The sequence below is a fragment of the Netta rufina genome (assembly GCF_964035555.1).
Source record: "Netta rufina genome assembly, chromosome: 15".
Classification (NCBI taxonomy): domain Eukaryota; kingdom Metazoa; phylum Chordata; class Aves; order Anseriformes; family Anatidae; genus Netta; species Netta rufina.
This window is the reverse complement of record NC_140138.1, coordinates 18303294-18319422: the sequence shown is the minus strand read 5'-3', so window position 1 is coordinate 18319422 and position 16129 is coordinate 18303294. Positions and strand designations below refer to the sequence as shown.

General features: G+C 39.7%; 1 protein-coding gene across 2 annotated transcripts in view; it reads right to left on the bottom strand.

Moving 5' to 3' along the window:
- Positions 1-15694, bottom strand: part of UNKL (unk like zinc finger) — a 51610-nt gene extending 35916 nt beyond the window's left edge. For both annotated transcript variants that reach the window (XM_084296017.1, XM_084296018.1), the window contains exons 1-4: positions 15587-15694; positions 13542-13751; positions 3898-4074; positions 724-857 (exon numbers count right to left, since the gene is read on the bottom strand). In XM_084296017.1, coding sequence (XP_084152143.1) covers positions 724-857; positions 3898-4074; positions 13542-13751; positions 15587-15666 — 601 coding nt within the window. In that variant the 5' untranslated portion in view covers positions 15667-15694. The remainder of the gene's footprint in view (positions 1-723; positions 858-3897; positions 4075-13541; positions 13752-15586) is intronic.
- Between the last annotated feature and the right edge of the window lie 435 nt (positions 15695-16129).

Sequence of the window (16129 nt, the reverse complement as noted above, 5' to 3'; positions counted from 1 at the left end):
TTTGACCTTTTACTATGTTACTGTCCCCACATGAATTTTTGAAAGTAACTGTACCGTGCAATCTTTTCTAAAGTAACATTTGAGCAAGAGCTCTATTAATATCCTTTTAATGCTAACATCTTTGGCAGTGTAACATGCAAGTCTAAACCAAAATACATGAGAACCAAATTTGAAAGCCTTCGGAAAACCAAGACAATTGAAATTAAGTAAACAATGTAATGCTTTCAAGACATTTTCATAATTTAATATTCTCCTCCAATTTTCTGTTTAATATTCTACTTCATTCCTGTTAGTCAAGCTCAGCAAAGAATAAACTAACTAACTAGTTTACTAACTAAACTAGTTTACTTACTAAAGTAACTAACTAGTTTTCTAACTAGTCCATTAGTAAATTAAAAATGAAGACTCTAATCATTATTACTACTTAGCGCAAGACAGAGCTTCTACTGACTTTAAGAGCATTTATTCAATTGACACAGATTAGCAACTCTTGTATTAAGTAAACTGGAGGAGAACTATTAGACATCCTCAAAACATTTTCAATATACAATCTGAATATGAATGGGACAGACTGTACAAATTGTTCACAAATACACGTATTACTTATTAAACCAATTTTTTACTCTATTATAAAAAAGACTTGAACTTCTCTCAGGGTTAACCGAGTATCAACAAATTGCATCAAACACCAATAAACAAAGAAAGGAGACAGGCTAACATTACCCTGCCATCTTGGATCTTCACTAAGGATCTTCTCAATCATTGCTTGACTTGCTAAAATCCCTGGTTGCAGATCTGGAATACCTTCACCGCATCCTAGCTGCCCATTCTGGAAAGATTCCTGCACCTGAAGTTCTCTGGAATGGGGAAAGAAAATAATACTGCTAAACTGTATAGCTACAGTAACCCTATCTGTCTTACAAAAAAAAAAAAAATCATGTCCTATTCTATCAAAATTATGTCATTTAATCTACGTCTTAACAAGCCTAAATTGGAAAAAAAAATAAATTGACTGTTTCACACCATTACTTGCACTAAAGCAAGTAAATAGACATAAGGAATAACCTCATAAACTAATCAAAGACAACATATGAAAGAGTGCTGGCTTTACATACACAGCCAATGTTTGTATCAACAATGTCCATCCGTACCTCTGCATGCCAGCATGCTGACATTTTGTATATGTTATTAGTTCCTAATATTCCACTGCCACATATGAGTTTGGGACTAGAGTGGTAGAACGAAAAAAGTTAGAGAAGTAAGGGTGATCAGAAATACATGAAAACACTTACACAGGGGAGAAATAAATACCTTAAGACTCTTCACCTTGGAAAAGTGAAGATTGAAGGGAGATGCAAAATATTATTTACAGAAAACTAGATCATATAAAAGAAGCCAAAGCATTTTGGCTCATTGTACCATTCTGCAATAAAAGTACGTCAAGTCGTTTGGGAGACATAGTAGCAAATGACAATCATTATGAGGAAATGGAATACTTCTGCAAGTATTTACAGCTGCTTTTCAGGTAAGCAGCCACAATCTCGGTGAAAGATCAGAAATGACCACTACTAAACTAAAACTTATTGTATTAGCAGTATAAAACCACTACCAAAAACCCAAGACAACGTCATTATACCCTTTTAACAAAATCAAGCTGTACAGAGATTCAACAATGGCAAACCAATACAATGGATTATTTTATTTAAAAAAAAAAAAAAAAAAAAAAAAGGATGCTAAAGCAAAATTATATTAGGCAGACTTTGAAACAATGAAGAAACAAGGTGAGGAACCAAATACCAGAGGTGGAACTATAATACTCTGTCTTCATGAGAATCGGAAGTCTCTATTTTCAATTGGCACTGCTCTCTCAAAAGACATACTCAAGGAGCTTAACTCCTATTCCAAAATACTCCTACTAAAACAAGGACCTCTGAAGAGGAATTTGAAAGGTACGGGGGTTTATAATGTAAGTAGTTATATAACTTATATAGAGAACTTCCCAGACCCCAAGTGTCCTCCAAGGAGAAAAATCTCAAAAAGGAAAAGAAAATGAGACAAACCCCAAAGCCTAGTCTAGAGTCTTTCAAACTGTCAAAATATGTCTTTCACAGATTCAAGGAGCACATGGGCAATGAGAAGGAAAAGAGGTACTATTTCTAAAGAACATTTTTTCTTTAATGTGAATGTGCAGAAAAGCATGTCTTTTAAGGGAAATAACGTCAATGTCTGCACCATTGATTTAGTGTGATTTCTTTGCTCTTTACTTATAATGAAGAAACCCCAGTATCATTGGCCATCTTAGAGCAAAAAGATCACCAAACAAGAATGTCTGATTGTTTGGACTTCCTTATGAATGCTGAATGCCTGAAATCCAGAGAAGCAATGGCATATGACTTTTTTTCACAAACACCAACGTCTGAGGCAGCCTACTTTTAGGTTCAAGCAGTTAAAATGTAGAAGCCTACCATGAGTGTCTTCAGCTTCTCCTGATGCTTTGTATGCAGCCAGTCGCCAACAAACGAACACATTAAAAGATATTTAGAAAAGAGAGCTTGACTTCAGTATTGCCATACATTGGTTCCTCATTCTAATACTTTACAGAATCATAGAATTATAGAATATCCGTAGTTGGAAGGGACCCACAAGGATCATTGAGTCCAATTCCCAGCTCCACACAGGACCACCCAAAAAATCAAACCATATGTCTGAGAGCATTGTCCGAACACTTCTTGAACTCCAACAGGCTTGGTGCCATGACTTCCCTGGGGCTCTTCTCCAGTGCCCGACCATCTTCTCAGAAAAAAAAAACTTTTCTTGATACTCAGCCTGAATATAATGCTCCCTTGGGTCCTGTTGCTGTCACCAGAGAGAAGAGATCAGCACCTGCCCCTCCACTGCCCCTCATGAGGAAGCTGTAGACCGCCATGAGGTCTCCTTTTCTCTAGGATGAACAAACCAAGTGACCTCAGCCACCCCTCAGAAGTCCTCTAATTAGAAAAGATTATAACAATACTAATTGTTCTGCATTCAAACTGACATAGTATCATACTGCATATGCTAAATGAGGGAAGTAAAAAAAAAAAAAAAAAGAAAAAATGGACAGATGTGGACAGATGTCTTGCAGCAGAAACATCAGCTACCTGATGGAGGGGAGTCTTCTGTAAAGTAAAGCTCTATATAAGTAATGTGTAATACACACAGTAATACACATCCAGTATGCAACCAGGCAATGCAGCAGTGAATTCTGTGGCAAAGTATGAATTTATTCAAAATATGATCCCCCAACACATGGTTGGGAATAATGGATAACAAAGGAGATAATGTAGTATAGCAGCCATACCAGCTCAAATCAAAGGTTCTCTTAAACCTGGAACTCTGTCTCCAGCAGTGGCCAACAGCAAATGCCAAAGGAAGAGTGTAAGAATAAGGCAAACACATACTGACGCTTCCCCAGAATGCTCACCCACTGTCCAGAAAGTGATACTTGTCACCCTCCAAGGCTTCAAAGGAATTGCTATTCTTTCCTATCAAGTGTATACAGACCATTTAAAAATGCCTAACACAACTTCAGAAACTGAAAGATGTAATTTGTAAATGTAAAAACCATGTGCAAATTTACAAGGCATAACACGAAGTATCTTATCTTTCATCAGTCATAAGAATTACACAGATGTCTCTTGAAACTGCAAGACACAAAACATTACTGTTTGTATTCCCCGGTGTACTTAGATCCATCATCAGCGTGCTATCTTGATGCACAGTAAAATACACTCTTATGTTTATAGTTACAAAGGAAAGTATATTTTTCATGCAAAGCATACGACATTTTCTGGTGTGCGGTGATAACAGACATGGTATTTCCTACAAACTAGTCTGCAAAATTTGAAACAAGACTACCTTATATCATATACTGGAGGTCTAATGTCATGTGGCCCATGAGCAAAGGCACAGTGAATTCCATTCTTCACACAGTGACCCCGGGCATCTGTTTCATGGATGCATGTTCCAGTCTTGTAATATCTGAGATGATACTTCCTTTCTGTATCTCCTGTTGTTCGATGCAGGTAAGCACAACTATACAGTAGAAAGAGGAAAGTTAAAGCATTGCTTTGAGTTTTGTTTTTAAATGGTAAAATCTGAATTATACTCTCTCTCTCATTAACTTATAACAAACAACTTTGCAGGATTCTTCAAATAGAAATTGTCCCAATAAATTATCGTTACAGATCAACTTGAAAATTAAAAATGTTAATCTATTTCTTAGTCTCATCTAGAGTTATAAGAATTTATAGCAGGATGGTTCACAAAGATATCCTTAATAAACATAGTAAGCACATATATGCTTACTATAACAAGCAACAACATCTGAACTAAGAAATAACATCCTCCATACTGATACAAGCTTAAGTCATTCTTCACTAAGAGGTCCAAAGAAAGTGTTAATTGTTTTTTAATGCTATCGTCATATATGACCAAGGGGGTACTTGAAGCATCATGATTTTTTTTTTCTGCCTGATCTTTTTAAGTGTGAAACTTCTTGAACAACCTGAGAGCAAATCTAAAACAACTCTTCTATTAAAAGGAAGAGAAAATTCTTGCATCAGCAAAACATCTTTGTAGATATACTAACAATTTTTCACACACAACTATACGAGGTACTGTCTGTACTCTAAAATTGCTAACATTATGTGTGGATTGTAATTCTAACTACCAATTATAAACAAATGAAATAACTAAATAAATAAACATACAGACATGTCTGTTCTCCCTCAGTTTATTTCAGTGTAACTAATTTTGGTCACCTCTGGGTTTGAAAAAATACTTATCTCTGAAAATTACTTTCCCACATCCCAAAGAAAAAGAAACTGCATCAAAATACTCAGGGAGTGGTACAGAACATCAAAACAAACAAAAAAAAAAAAAAAAAAAAAAAAAAAAAAAAAAAAACATAGAAATGTGTAAATAGAGGAAGAAAGGTGAAGTGCTAAGTAGAGTTTAAGATTCATAAGAACTGATGCAGGCCTAAGCTTTATCTACCGTATTTTTAAAAGCTTGCTTAGAAACTAAACAAATTATTTGAAAAAATTTACAAGTTTGGTATTTATAAATTATAACCAAAATTATATACTTTTCCTGCTGTGCTAAAACACCCACACCTTGCACTGGCTTCCAAGAATCAATAATCTTTATGATTATTGAGAATCAAGTTTCTTCCCTCCAGGAATTTAAAAATATTATTAAACAAGATAAATGGACTGCAGCTGATGATTTGTACCTATATCTCTTTAAATCCCAACAGAATTAATTAGTGGGAAGACTTGGTATACCAAATTCAGTGTTACATCTCATTTTTTTCAATCTAAGATGAAACACAGTCTAAAATCAGTATCTAGAAGTTGTTCTTGTATGCTTCTTGGTTCTACCGGATAAGACGGGATGCAATTTTTGTAGGACTTATTTTGGTGCCTCATCTAAATTTTGGAAGAAATGTTTTGTGATGTGTGAATTGTGTTATGCAGCCCTCCTGCTCTGCTAGAATTGCTACTGACATAGAAAAACAAGAAAACCCACAGGTCTGTCAGATACTTTTGTCAGTCTTGTACTGAACTCTAAACAAAAGGAACTGCAATCTGAGATTATATTTGAGATTATATTTTCATTATTGCTACTGTTGAACCACTAGCAAAATTTGTGCAGGACTTAAATGGAAAAGCAGACCAGGAGACTGATCATTACAAACTCTAATCCTTCACTCATGTGCACAGCCCAAAGGTGAGAATACTCTGTCATATTCTTATGCATAATGCTTACACCTCCATTTCCACATTTTGCTGGTTCTTGTTGGAAACAAGAAATAAACATACTCCACACAGAACTCTAAAGGTTTACATTTCATTGCTTATCTCTCTGTCCATTGTCCCTTCCCCGGAGGGGAAGCAATGAGATATCTGGGCCTTTTCCTTACAGGAATCACCTTATCAATGGATGTCCCACAAAATGTTAAAGCCTTCAATTATATTTAAAAAAAAGAGAGAGACAGAACTGGGGAATATAGACATGTCAGAGTGTCAGACAAACTAGACACAGCTTGTTGTATGCCAAGTGAGAAGGACTGCAATATTCAGGATACAAATTTTCCCACATAAAGACAAAATGGATTCCCAAAACAAGCTGGGAAAGAAGTATAAGCTGTGGCACAAGACACTTGTGTCTGCTCAATTAAACCTACTTTTGTTTGGCCTAAGACTCGATACTTGTGACATCAACAAAAAATCTGAATATATATAAATACGTACAGATTTATATATATATAAAGTATGAATTTTATTGAAAATATGGCCATCCTACCGCACACCTTGCTAGCTGCCTTAAAAGTCCCATTTGAAAGTTGAAATCCTCCTGTCACCAAAAGAATGTTTTAAAGAGGCAATCCAGTGTGCCTGGGACTCTTTATTTGAATTTTCACAGAATCATAGAATGGCTTGGGTTGGAAGGGGCCTTAAAGATCATCTTGTTCCAACCCCCCTGCCATTGGCTTAGGCTATACTGTGGAGCCCAGAGCTGTATGCAACAGCCAAGGTGAAGCCACACCAACACTAAATATAGTAGCAAGAGAATCATCTCCTCTGACCACCTGGCTATGCTGCGTTTAATACACCCCAACATGCAGTTTGCTCTCTTGGCTGCCAGGGCACGCTGCTGGTTCATGTGAAGCCTGCTGTCATCAGCACCCCCAGATCCCTTTCTGCACAGCTGCTCTCCAGACACTCATCTCCCAGTAATATAAGCCATTGTAATATATAGCTTTCAACAAATTTAGTATTTTGATTTAAAATGGTAAATTTTAATTATCATCTGATTAAATAGCTGCAAACTTATAAACTCATTCTTACGTGCCACTCATTAATACTAAAGTTGTTCAGACATCGCTTACTCCTTAGGAAAAAAAAGTTTAGAAAGAAAATCCCTGGAAATTAACATAACTATTTCATGGCCCGTATTTCTACAGTCATCTCCATCTTAGAATAATTGCACAGAATTTGCAACTCTAGTGTATGAGATTGATCCCACTATAACAGGTTGCCCAAAACCCCATCCAACCTGGCCTTGAACACCTCCAGGGTTGGGGAATCCACAACTTCTCTGGGTAACCCGTTCCATTGCCTCACCACCCTTTAAGTAAAGAATTTTCCTTTCCACACTCTTCTTAATTCACAATGTCATAAACATTCGAAAGATATCCTTTAAGGATAAACAAACAAACAAAAACATCCACTTTAAAGGGAAATACTAGAAGTACTCAAATGTATGAAAAGAACCACAAATTTCTACTTCTGTTCTGATCACTGACATTTTTGCCCAGAGTTACTCACAGTGCTCTTCTGTAGTAGACTTCATTCTAATTCACTGTAATTCCTTCAATCTTAGAGAAGTCTGATGTTATGGACACTAATATATCCAAAATAAGCTTCTCTTTTACAATCTGACATCATTTGACTACAATGGTTAAAAACAGATCAGATTTTAAAAAAGTATCACTTCTCTCGCATGTCAAATTTAGAGGAACACTATTCATTGCTCATAATATATTCCTCTAACTCTTGAATTAATCTAATCTTTCTCACAGGCCCTTCCTTAAAACAGATTGTTTTAATTTGCTATCTGTAGAAAAACTCTCTTCTAAACAGCTTTAAATTTTTAGGCTTCCTTTTATTCCAAGTTGAATTTTGGGATGAAATAATACAGCCAAGCCTAGGTAAAACCTACAATTTCTACTTAGCTCTCTTGAAAGTCCGAGAACAATTATGGATGTCAACATTTTTCCTTAATTGCTAGCATTACGTTAACTCAAACTCCATTAAACTACCTGTATTCATATGAGCAGAACTGGAAAATAGAGATACACATAAAAGCCAAAAAAATACAAGCACATGGGCATGGATAGCTTAAAACAGGGGTGTCCTGGCACTGCCGTTTCTAACCTCGTTCTAACAATCTGAAATTGCTCCAAATAAAGGCTACGTTTTAGGCAGAAGACAAAACAAGGAAAAAAAAAATATTTTGCGGAGTTCTGTAGCAGAAATGCTGCTATTCTGTGGGCATATTCTCAGAAATGCTGGTGCTTCCCTCCATTTTCTCCTTCTGCCACTACAGATATGCTTTGGATATTTCTTAAATATCTTTAAGAAATTTACATTTGGTTTTTCTTGCCTTTTCCAACTATTTGTCGTATATACCTTTTCTCTTCTACCTTAGCCTCAATTGGCTATCAGCTTACAGTAGCTGACTGCCATTTCTAGCCACGAAATCTCAGTACCAGATCTAGAATAAGGCCAGCTGAATCTTCTGTCACAAACATCTCCAATAATTTCACTTTATAACTGAACAGAAGAAAACAGACTCCATTTTCTTTATTCACTTATATCTTTGTTTTCCTAATTTGCCGTCTGCTTTACTCATTTTTTTCTCTTAAAAGCCACACCAACACTAAACATAGTAGCAGGAGAATCATCTCCTCTGACCACCTGGCTTGTCCTTCTTTGCTTAAAAGAATTCAGTTACATTTGCATTTTCCTCTCAATTTCTCCTGCAACGTATCTTCCAAATTCAACATTCTACATGTATTATACTTCTGGTGAGACGTCTCACAGGACTCCAACCTTAGTCCCTGTTCTTATCCTTCTTCAACTGAGCGACTTCTCTGCAAAACACAAACTTTAAAACCACTACCTCTTTGCTGTTAACTCCCAGACCTATCTATTTAATGCAAACTATAAGCACAACATGCTAAGACAGAGGTCTGAATCTCACTACTGGTTTTACTTGTCAAGTCCTCTGCACTTCTGTTATGCCAGACAACATGACCATCATCCCTTGACATGTAGGCTTCTAACCTGGGAGTAATCTTCAGCAATTGTAGGGTACTGTGGAGGAATGGTTAAGTGAAGTAGGTCATGTGAATGTTGAGCAACTAGGAGGTCGCGAGCTAACGAAGTATCGAACGCAGCTCATATGAGTCTGAGAAAGTACGTAAGTGAGTCTGAGAAAGTACGTAAGATTTGGGAGGTTTCAGGTACAAGAACATGATATCTGTTGGTGGTCTGGGAAAGTACTAACTGTGTTATTTCAATTGATGGGAGTGAGAAACTAGCTGATAAAATAAAGAAATGCACTAACCAATCATGAGCTTAGCTTTTGCAATATGTATGAGCTAATTATATTGAATTAGATAAAAGATGACTGAGCTATCCAATAAATCGAAGTTCACTGATCACTCATATTGAGCGTCTGTGTCTTCCTTCCGTCGACAACAAATGTCCTCGCAACAAATGGCGCCCGAACAGGGACCATCTGAACAGGAACAGGAACTTCGCTGGAGTTGAACCTGCGAGCCACGGTTGGACGGAATACGAGGACCGGTCCTGCAACGCAGCTCAGGAGGTGAAAAGGATTATAAATTGCTGAATCTCCGCATCTGAGGTCTGAAAGGTGAATGGACAAGAAACCTGGAATCCCCGCACCCGCAGCTCGGAAAAGGAGTCCTCGCACCCGGGATGAGCCTATAGAGGGTCCCGCCGGAAAGCGTCGCTGAGGTCTTTGCAAAGGCTGCAACGGTACCGACGTATATAAAGGTATGGAGAGACAAGCGGCGTATGACTTGCTCAAATGCTTTTTAGAAAAGCGGAGCACGCAGCTTATAGACTGCAAAAAGAATTTACCAGGATTATTAGCATATGGGGTAGCTAAGTGTTGTTTTATCAATCCTGATACAGTTTTTGAACAAACAGAGTGGCGTAAATTTGGGGACAAATTGTTTGATGAAAATAAGGCTGCTAAAAAATTATTGAAGCCTTGGAGAGCAGTCACTAACGCCTTAGTTATACATCAGGCTGAGCAGAGAGTTGCTGCTACCGCTACAGAGCGACTGGGATTGCCGGGAAGTGCTGGAGCTGGGGATTGCCCACTGCTGCCTTCAGTGAGAACGATAACGCTGCCTCAGGGGGCTACGGGGCAATGGGAGCCTCCCCCTCCTCAGTCACCGCCACGAGCAGCGCTGCACTCGGAGTTCCACGGAATCGAACGGCAGCCGACCCTCACCGTGTGGCGAGTCGGCACAGAGAAGAGGGACGGACATCAGGACCCTGCAGCCTGTCTGACGTAACCATGGAAGCAGCGGTAGCTGTGCTGCTTCTCTCTGGCATTCTTTTTATAAGAGGTTTACCTTGCAATGCAAAAGGGATACTAACTGGAGTGTTAATAATTGTATGTGTTATTCTTAAATGTCCAGGTATTTTGTGTTGAAAGTATTTGTGTAAGGGTAAAGTTTTAAAACAAAGTGTTGCAAGTCACTTCAGGAGGAACACAATGAGAGGCAATACTTGTTTGTTTGCTTATCATTCTAAATTATATTCTTGTGGTATGATTGAGGTTGTGGTATGATTGAGAGTGAGATGTGCCAGAGGCCTCTGAGTGTACAGTTGTGCTCTGAGTGTACAGTTGTGCTCTGGGTGTGCAAGTGTGCTCTGGGTGTGCAAGTGTGCTGTGTACTGTGTTAGTGAGAGCCCATTTATTGCCATAGTACAGGCTGAAATCATAGGAAATTAGTACTGGTCGAGCAAAATCATGTTTCACAAGTATGGAGTCATTGTGTGAAGTAGCCACTTGGAGAAACTTAAGGGAACGTACTGTTTAAAACTTTTTGATCATAATGAGTCAATTCACAAATCCATTACTTTCCTGAAAGAGCACATGAGAAAGAGTCAATATGGTATCAATCCTTTCAATCAATGGTTCACTGATTTGTTTGAAACAATGCATAGATGGTTACTGGGATTAGTCAAAGGGGGATTAAAGATTCTGTTCGCTGTGGTGTCAATCATCATTGCATGTAGTACTGTGATAAATGTGGTTAAAGGGTTACTTGCAAAAATGCTATAAAATGTTATAGAGATTTTGAAGTGGTGCCGGAAACAGGTACCCAGTGGATCACTGCAAAGTGGACTGAAGCAGCTTTAGAATCTGCACACACCGAAGACGACCAGGAAGAGGTTCCTGATAATTATTCTGACAATGACGTGGGTTGTGACACCTCGACAACTGTCACGAACAGCCTTCGATCACCATCAAGTGATTAGGTTTAAGTGTGTTACTATTAAGTTGTGTTACTTACTATTAATTGTGTTACCATTAAGTGCTTACAGTAATTGTAGTGTTATTAGGGTTAAGTTGTATAGTTGTGTTATGTTATGTATCCTTTCAGAACATGCTTGTTTGGGGTCCCAATAGGGGAACCAAAGGAACTGAGTGAAATGTTAGCACCATATTCTGCCAGTATTACTCTGCTTAATGGATCTTTTTCTGACTGTAGGAACTGCACATGCTTTGACTAACATTAATAAGCTTGCTTGTTGGGCTGTTAAACAATCAAATGTAACAACACAAGTTCTTTCTGAAATGTCGCAAGATATGGAGAGCATAAGACATGCTGTATTACAAAATAGGGCTGCTATTGATTTCTTGTTATTAGCTCAAGGACATGGGTGTGAAGATGTAGAAGGAATGTGTTGCTTTAATCTCTCTGATCATAGGCAATCAATTCACAATCAATTGAAATGGTTAAGGGATCATACACAAAAAATTACGATACAGAATAATTGGTTTGATGATTGGCTTAAATCTGTCTTTGGAAATGTAGGGGGATGGGTTTTTTACTTAATCAAAGAGGGACTTCGCCTTTTGCTTATAATTGTATTGATTATAATTGCTGCACGAGTAGTCTTTAGCTGCTTATCTAGGAAACTACAACAACTCACAGAGAAGGTGTTTGTAGCCCAAAATAAAAACGGGGGAATTGTGGAGGAATGGTTAAGTGAAGTAGGTCATGTGAATGTTGAGCAACTAGGAGGTCGCGAGCTAACAAAGTATCGAACGCAGCTCATATGAGTCTGAGAAAGTACGTAAGTGAGTCTGAGAAAGTACGTAAGATTTGGGAGGTTTCAGGTACAAGAACATGGTATCTGTTGGTGGTCTGGGAAAGTACTAACTGTGTTATTTCGATTGATGGGAGTGAGAAACTAGCTGATAAAATAAAGAAATGCACTAACCAATCATGAGCTTAGCTTTTGCAATATGTATGAGCTAATTATATTGAATTAGATAAAAGATGACTGAGCTATCCAATAAATCGAAGTTCACTGATCACTCATATTGAGCGTCTGTGTCTTCCTTCCGTCGACAACAAATGTCCTCGCAACAGGGTACAGCCTTTCCAATCCATCTACTGCAAAAGATTGTGCAAACTTTCATCTCACTTTCCAGCTATTGAAACACCCTCTTATTTGCTTCTAACAGTGCAATCTTACCTAGCTAACATCCTTTTAAAAGACTGCTTCCTTCTTCTGCCATTAGCATCAATAACTACCACTCGATAATGAAAAGTCAGTTTTTGCCCCTGGTCGATACATGACACAAACATCCATTACGTTTTTGTTGATGTTCAAACAAGAACTGCTCATACTGCCCTAGGACTAGCAGAAGTGCTTTACAAACATCTGAAAAAGTACTTAATTGTTCTCTTTTAAATCATCCCTCAAAGACTTTTGTTTGTTTGTTTGTTTATATTGCTTGGGCATGGTTCTAAATATTGTCACACTGTCCACTGCTTTTTTGTTGTCTACTTTTGTTATCCTTGCTGTTTAGCGTTTAACACCTCTGTGAAAAATCCACCCTTTTTCTTCTGTGTCTACAGCCCGTAACACAAAAGATACCTGGTCCATGATAAGTGCTACTAAACACTACAATAACCAAAACGACTATGTTCCTTTTTCAAAACAGGTGAGCAGCATAACGATGTATTTCCTGGATGTTTTCTCTGTCCGAAGCCCTTCCTTGCTTCCATCACTGCAGATAAAGCTAGCTCCTCTATGATATATGACCACAGTATACCCAGCTCCTATAATATATATATACATATATATATATATGCACACATATGCCTGCCTGCCATACATTCTCATCTCCGCAAAGCCTAATCCCCTCCCCATGTCACTACACGTGTCCCCTGTAGTCTTATTCTAGAAGTGACATGACATATCCTTGGAAATACAAATACTAATGGTCTAGCCAGACAACGAACTATGAACTTCTGTTGTTCTCTCTGTGGAGGCATCAAAAAACAGCCATTCTCCTCTACTATCCATCAATCTCTATACAACTCAACTTGCACATGCCATTTCAAAAAGGCAGCACAATTGCCAAAAAAATGTGCAGCAACAACAGGAACAATACTACCAGAAAATTAATTTCTTATGTTATGCTTTAAAGATGGTTACAATGCAAAATTGTGGTTTTAACTCTACGATAGCCTAAAGAATATACACTTACATAAAAGCATATGCGTCAAAAATTGACAAATCATTTATAAAAAGTTGTTCTCAGTCAAACTTCAGGATTCTATCCATCATTTTTGCTAAGGAGAAATTAACATCTTTCTGTAAATTCAGTAATACTACAAACACTTAGGATTGAAAGAAACCACTTACTCATCTCCATCTGGGCAGATTCCTGTAGTCTCATCATATTTTGTACAATAAACATCTGGACTGTAGTTAAAAGTCCCATCACGCCTTCGTATAGGTCTACGACGACGCTGATTTAGGAAATGCCAATGAAAACAGGTAAATGGTCTGTGCTGGGTACACTTGTGCTGCAAAAATAGGGGGCACTGCTCTGTCCTAAATTCCTTTAGATACCTAAAAAAATTAAACTGTGTTACAAGTTTATCTTATTGGAGGCACATTTTTACAGTATTAACAGGGCACTTGACAATTGCGTGCATTTAGCCCATGAAAAAATTTACTGATGTACCTGCATACAGTTTTAGCTCCTATGCATGATTTACTGTTTAGTGGCTGAATACAAGTGACTTCATTCTTTCATGACAGATGCATTGTGAATAAAATACTGTGGAATGCCTGGCAAATTATACTATGTTATGTAACTGAATTAAAAACAAATAAACAAACTTTAAAACCACAGTAGTCAGAATTTTGCCCTAAATAACCACCAAGCAGAGATTATAAATCTGTCAAGGTACTTGAATGAGCATTCATATAGGTTGCTGCCACACAAAACAGTCCAACAATGGCTACTCTAGCTAAATACCACATCTAACTTAAATACTGGTGCTTAATCACAGTAACCCCATAACATGGACATGCTATATCAAAAGCTAGAGGATTAAAAGTAGTTTAAGAAAGTTATCAGAGTCTACGAGAAGACTTCGGCAAACTTAGAGACTGTTAGGTTTGTTTTGAGACAAACTGAAAGTTTTTTTGAAGGTTCCTTAGGTGTTAGTAAGACAGTCCTTCATTGGCATCTCAAGCATTGAAGGTATTTAGGAAGTCTGAGCCTTTCCATACAGTATCATTCCAGACTCAGCATGACTATAGCATTTGTCAAAGGATATAAGACATCACTTCTTCCTGTTTATGTATCTATTAGCCAATTTAACAAGCTCATTAGATCCCTAAAGTTCTAAGTACTTGCATTGGAAAGAGTACCTGGGGACTCTATAGAAGAACCTTGGATTTCCCAGAGGTCTCAAAAAGGGTGCAGCATGTGTAACGGGCTACAGGGGGGATTGAAGATTCTGGGCGAGGGAAGGATTACAGATAATCAAGAGCATCATTTAGTTTTTAACTACTCAATATGCATACAAGGAATTTGATGACATGCAGTTACAAAGCATGCCTTCAAGTTTAATTTCTAAACTATTCAGGACTGTGGGGAAAAAAATGGGGAATAGACTTTTTGGATGTTCAAATCCGTAGAAAGGACTGTAGCAGCATCTAGTAAGTGGCTATGTTCTTGTGGTCCTTCAGAGAGTGCTGGAAACAGGGCACAATAAAAGTGATGATATGGGGGATGGGATGAAAGGAATGCAAAAATTAAGCAATAAATTATTCTGCATTTGTGGGGAGCATGTGCTCGTATGCAAGAGGGGCTGTCAGTAGTGCTAGGAGGCTGCAGGAACTTTAACAGACTGCATCTGAGGAAAGCTGTCGTTTCCAGGGAGAACACCGAAGCTGTCTTTCAGCATGTGAAGGTCTGCAGGAATCATCAGAGAAGCGTTCCACGAGCTCGCGCTGAGACTGGCTAGGCAACGCTCAAGAGAAGCGGGAGGACAGCTTTCTTAGCTTCTTGAGAACAGTCCTGGAATGCTAAAGCGTGCTGGGAAGCTCAGGCTGCCGGAGGATGCCAGCTGCTCACAGGACGGACTGGACAGTGCCGACCGCGGGAGCAGACGCACAGCGCGAACAGCCGCTAGCGCTCCGCGGTCAGCCGTGCCTGGGCCGCCTGCGTTCGGCCTACACATAACCGGGCTTCCGCCCCGCGGCGTCCGGAGCCGAGAAGGAAGGACGGCAGAGGCCGGCCAGGCGACCTCCTCAGACCCGCCGCCAGACCAGGAGGCCGCGCGGGGCAGGCCTGGCACACGACCGGGGCCCGCCGCCTCGGGGCCTGAGGCCCTCCCCGCGGCACCCCCCGGGGCCCAGGAAGTGGGGCGTCTCTCGGGCGCGGTACCTACGTATAATGCGTCGGCTGCTCAGTCTGTGGAGACCCACCGGACCCTGCGCCCCGCGACACCGCTTTCGAAACCGACGGCATCGTCCCCCGCGGCCAACAGGGCGCAGGCGCGGCCCCGTCCTGCCGGCCCCGCCCCCCGGCGGGCGACAGCGCCCCCCCCCGCCCGCCTGCCTTACCGCAACCCGACCCCGGCGGCCACGCCCCGCCCCGCCCCTCGCGGCAAGGCCTAGCGCGAGCCCCAGCGCCGCCCGGCCCCGGTAATGCGTGCCCGCAAGAAGCCTCCGGCCGCCACCAGCCAGAGCCCGCAACTGCCTGGGGAAGGCGCGTTCGAGACCAAGCACGAGCAGCTTCTTCAGCGAGCTTCATCCGACAGCCTCAAACTCTCTGCTTTTAACAGCAGAATGCGGCAGGCAACGTTTAAGTTCTCCAACACCTGAAAAATAAGAAACTGAAAGGAGTTTTACGGGTGGAGCGGGGTCTTTGTCAGGACGCCTATCACATCACCTGAAAACATCGCACACACTAAACGGGAACCCTCTGTTTC